General features: G+C 55.8%; 1 protein-coding gene across 1 annotated transcript in view; it reads right to left on the minus strand.

The window, feature by feature from the left end:
• Gask1a (golgi associated kinase 1A) overlaps positions 1-1,463 on the minus strand; it is a 48,519-nt gene extending 47,056 nt beyond the window's left edge. The window contains exon 1 of the mRNA XM_010624587.2: positions 217-1,463. Within this exon, the coding sequence (XP_010622889.2) occupies positions 217-405 (189 nt within the window). The 5' untranslated portion in view covers positions 406-1,463. The remainder of the gene's footprint in view (positions 1-216) is intronic.
• Positions 1,464-4,977: the final 3,514 nt, after the last annotated feature.

Here is a 4,977-nt window from a genome sequence, read left to right on the forward strand (position 1 = left end):
GCGGCGCTGGTCAGGAGTGAGCCCCTGGTGCCCACAGAGCGAACCCTGGCTCTGTGCAGGGATGAAACCCAGGACAGCTGGCGAGGCAGTGCTGGGAGCCGCCTGCGCAGGTGTCCTCCTCCCCGGGCCAGGTGTCCCCTCCTCCCAAAGCCACCTGGCCAGGTGTCCCCCCATCGCGTGTCCCCTCCACCCAAGGCCACTGGCCCCCGCTCCTACCATGTCTCCATGCTCCGTGGGATCGGCTGGTCCCCTCTTCCCGTGCAGCCAGACCCCATCTGCAGCCCAGCCCCGCCCGGCCCAGCCTCTCCCAGCCCAACCTCCACCCCTGGGCGGAAGGGGGGCTCCTTTCACAATAAAAGCCCTGCCCAGCTCGGGAGCAGAACCCAGGTCCCCTATGGGGTACATGGGGGCCTCGGGCCAGGCCGAGGGTGGCCACACCACACCTCAGCTGGCCACAGAGCCTGAGAAAGACAAGACTCTCTTGGCACCTCTTTCCAGCTTGGGCTCTGCTCCCAAAGGCGGTGTGGAAGGAAAAATCTGCTGACCATTTAGGATAATTAACAAGGAGCAGATTCTCTCCTGGAGGAGGGATCACTGTTACAGCTGCTGGAGTCTGGGCTGGTCTCCTGGATCACTTGCTGCCTATAGTAGAGTCTGGGCAGGGCTGCAGGGCTGCCTGCTGTGTGTGGGAGAGTGCTGGGTCCAGATCTACAGCCCAGATTTGGCCTGGTAGGCTTGCTGCTAACAGCTGGTGGCTTTCAACCAGTCCCTGAGATTTTCAGGCTGGCTGTTATTTGGACCTTGGATTCTTGAGAGCTAGCAGGCCCTGGAAGTGGGATGTGGCCTCAGGAGGGTACCCCGAGCGTCCGGCTGGGCTGGGCTGGGAGTGCCCCAGAGACCGAGACTAGTAGGAGCCTTCCCTTCATGGCAGAAACAGGTCCCTCAGGTAGGTTCACCTGCCCCACCAGGACCGGAGGGTATGACAGGTGCGATGGATTTGCAGGTCCCACGAGGAGAGAGAATTTGGAAAGGCAGAAACAGACTAGGTTGAAAGGTGAATTCTGCCACACTAGGCTGTGTACCCTTAGTCAAATAACATGCCCTCCCCACCTCAGTTTCCACACCTGTGACGTGGGACTGGCGCCTACCTCAGGAAATGAGTTAGGAAGCCTTAAGCAGGCAATGAAAGTCAGGAGCTTTACCCCTGGCGGGTGCTCCCTGCACGGTGTCCTCACCGAGCCTGGCTCAGCAGCGAGCGTCCAATAAAGCCGTGGTGACTTTCTCACCTGTCCCAGCCCCATGCAGCAGGCTCGACAGTGGAGGACGGGCAGCGTCGACCCGGCACTCTTCCCCATGCCAATCACTTACGCAGAGCAAGAGCTTGTGGTGCAGTGGACTCCATCGCCGAAGATCCGAAAATGCACTCAGTCATAGGAACGTGACTTCCACTCGGCGTCACGGACAGTGGTCCCCTCCGAAGGGGCAGAGGAAAAATGCACGGAGCTTCCCTGTCTGCAGGCAGGCTCGACACAGCCAAGCTGATGCCAGGGTCAAGAGGACCACAGACGCACTGTCTATAGTGAGGGCGTGGAGGCCGCCACTCCCCAGCCGCCGCTCTGGCTCTGGCTGGGCTGTTCCCCAGCTGACCATGGTGTCCTGGCCTCGCGGGGTTGAGAGGAAGCTAAGACGAAGCAGGACAGTGTGTACAGCTGGCTCCCCCTGTCCCTCACCAAGGAGTGACCACGCGCTGTGTGTCCGGCCAGGTTCCCATCCTACAGCGTCTCCCGGAGGCACTCAGGAAGGCCACGCTGCTCCAACTGGCGGCCAGCTGACCTCTCAACCTGGCGTCCTGGAAACTCTGTCCTTTCTTCTGCACACGGCTGCCTAGCAACCTGAAAGGCTATGTCAGTTTCCCCAGAGGCGTGCCTGCGTGTGGAAGGGCCCACCCCAGGGTGGCACTGGCAGGAGGCGGCAGGACCTTTGAGAAGAGGACCTGAGCGGAGGTCTCCTCTGTCACCCACACCACTGCATGCTGCTTTCCACAGGCTCAAGGCAATGGGGTCGAGGGACGATGGACAGAAACCTCCAAACCTTCGAGCCAGAAGGAACCTGGGCTCAGAGTTAAAGACCTCAGGTGTTTCATTTGTAGCAGTAGAAAGCTGGAAAGACAGGAAACGGTACTGAGGAGCAGGCTTGTCGCTGTTACTGGATTCCCCCGAGAATGTAGACTCTAACCAGTTTATGGAAGGCATTTGAAAGAGTTTGGAGGCGTCTTCGTTCCTCAGCACTGAGACACAACATCCAACACCCGCAGGAGGGGAGGTTCGCTGCGGCTCACGTTTTCAGTCTATAGTCAGGGGCTGCAAGGCAGGAAGGATACGGCGGAAAGGGCTGGCGGAGGAGAGCTGCTCAGCTCCGGGCTCTCGGGAAGCCGGCAGTGGGGAGGAGCTGGGGAGGGAGCCGCACCCTTCCAGGCCCCACCTCCGGGGACCGCCTCCAAGCGGCCACTGCTCCTGTGATCCCCTGGCCTTCCACTCCCGTGAGGTTTGGGACCCATTTAGATCAATCCGCAGCCGAGGCACAGGCTGGAGAAGGCCTGGAATGCTGTAAGATCAGCCTAGCCAGTCTCGGTGAGGCCGCAGAAGATCAACACGCTGACGAAGTGTGGACAGTAAGGCGGGAATGAGGACTCTGGAGAACTGGAACAGAAGCTACCCTTGCTGCACTGTTTCAATTGGGCCAAGCAACCTGACATCGCTGACACCCAAATCTGTGCTCAGCGGCTGCACACCACACGGGGTATACACCCATGTGTAGTGTGCCAGGCACATCCTGGGCAGTGGAGAGGTCAGCAGGGAGCGGGGACGGATCCTTCAGCGTGGGTGGCTGAAAAGCACTAGTTTAAGATCTTGACTGAAGCTTATCACAGTGGTTAGTTATCTTTTTCATTAAAAAAAAGTTTTAAAAATGTGAACAGCAAGGGGAAAGGACAAAAATATAACATGATCATTTTATTTTTCAATAAAAAGTATTTTTAAAGACACAGCAAAGCCTACAATCTTCATGATTACTCCATGGAAGAAACTTTTATTGCCAGAAGGAGAGAAGGTAAGTTTCCAGGTAAGTTTCGTGCATCTTGGGTGGACACACGCAGCTCCGCCTGTGCGCAGAGTTCCGCCTTCTCCTGGTTTCCTCCCCTCACCTTGGTGGCAACGTCACAGTCTTCCACTCCTGCTCCTTCGAGTTCTGCTGGCTTATTTCGTTTTCTTGGCTTTTATTTCATGCGTCCTTAAGTCTTGCCACTCCCAGTGATCTTGCAAAGCAGTTGCACACACAGCCCTACTTTAGAACCCAGCAAGATGATGTGAATCCCCTCTGCCTGGCCCCCAGGTTCTGATTAGGGATTGCTGTCTCCGGCATTAACCCACAGTCAGGTAATGCCAGCCTCACTCTAACACTGCCAGTCCCCTAGCAGCTCAGGTGGCCCAATGTGCCCCAGGTGGAAGGTGTTCCATAGGCTGGGGAAAATAATACAAGAGATTAATGGAATCGGGTTGGGCCAGCTTAATATCAAGCTGCCTAATGCGAGATCTCTGCTTCATCTTCACTTTGACCGGGTTTCCTCTTGAGCTCGACAATAGATCTCAGACAAGTTCTTTTTTTCCCCCCTTTTCCTTACTTTCCTCCTCCCTCTTTTCTTCTCTGGCCTTTGCTCCTTTTTTTCCAGTGCTGTGATGGAATCCAGGGCCTCATGCATGCTAAGCAAGCACTCTAGTGCTGAGCTTATTCCCAGCCCTTTTAGAGACAGGGTCTTGCTAAATGGCCCAGGCTGGCCTCAAACATGCCATCCTCCTGCCTCAGCCTCCTGAGTAGCTAGGATTATGGCCCGGTGCCACCACACCTGGCTAGACAAGTTCCCTCTTGCCGCCCATCTAGAAACAGCCCATGAATTCAATTTACCAGCCATCTATCACCGGCAGTTGCAGTTGCCAGACGGTGCACTGGGCCCGTGTGCACCGCATTCGGACCCTCCAGACTCATTTCTCCCCTCCTTCCGTTCATTCCCAAACTTCTTTCATGTTGAAATAAGCAGGTCAGTCCATCGACTCAGGCTCTTGTTAAGACAAGACCTCAGTATCTCCTCTTGGTGACTTCTTTAAACAGCAAGGCTCTTCCAGCTGCAAGAGCTTGTTCCGAGTCCACACTCTGCCCTTGGACACGACGGTCTCTGAGGAGATGTGACGATCCCAGCTCCAGGGCATCAGCACCCAGCCCACATCTGCAGTCAGAGCCCAGTGGAAGGCTGCGTGTGCAAGGTGGCCCCACAATGGAGATGAAAATCTGTCGCCTGGCCACATGGGGGCTACTGGATGCCGCAGCACAAGACCTTTTGCACCTCTCTGTGTGGTGACAGCGGTGGAAGCAGATACACTGTGCGGCCGGGCACACGCAGAGCCAGAAGCTCCGGTCAGCTGCACAGGACGGGCGCTTGGTGATGACCAAACACCATGCATTCGATCACCGGTGCACCCTCCTCACAGGAGCTCCCTCTGACGCAGTGCATGGTGCCTTGTGTTTACTGCACCCCTGGTTGCTTCACCCCGCCCTGCACTGATTTAACCTTCTGCCCACATAACACACTCCGACGTTCACACGATGTAAAAGCACCTAATGACACATTCAGAATGCGTCCCCATTGTGACACAGCACACGATGGCATTTTCTTAACCACAACTTCCCCCCAAGTGTATGACCTTTGACTAAAATAACATTGCAAAAAGGACACAGGGGAAAGGAACATAATCTATCATCCTACTCCTGAAGGTGCTGTCTAGCACAGCCAACGTACAAGGGCTTACAACGTCATAAAACACTGTTCTACCCAGCTGTGGAGGGAGGGAAAAATAGATGGAGACTAAATAGAAATTATTCCTTGGGACCCAGGGGAGCAACCCAGATGGGAAGCCAAAGTTTTGT

This window comes from Fukomys damarensis, unplaced genomic scaffold, assembly GCF_012274545.1.
Source record: "Fukomys damarensis isolate Sample0158 unplaced genomic scaffold, DMR_v1.0_HiC HiC_scaffold_12, whole genome shotgun sequence".
In the NCBI taxonomy this organism is placed as follows: Eukaryota; Metazoa; Chordata; class Mammalia; order Rodentia; family Bathyergidae; genus Fukomys; species Fukomys damarensis.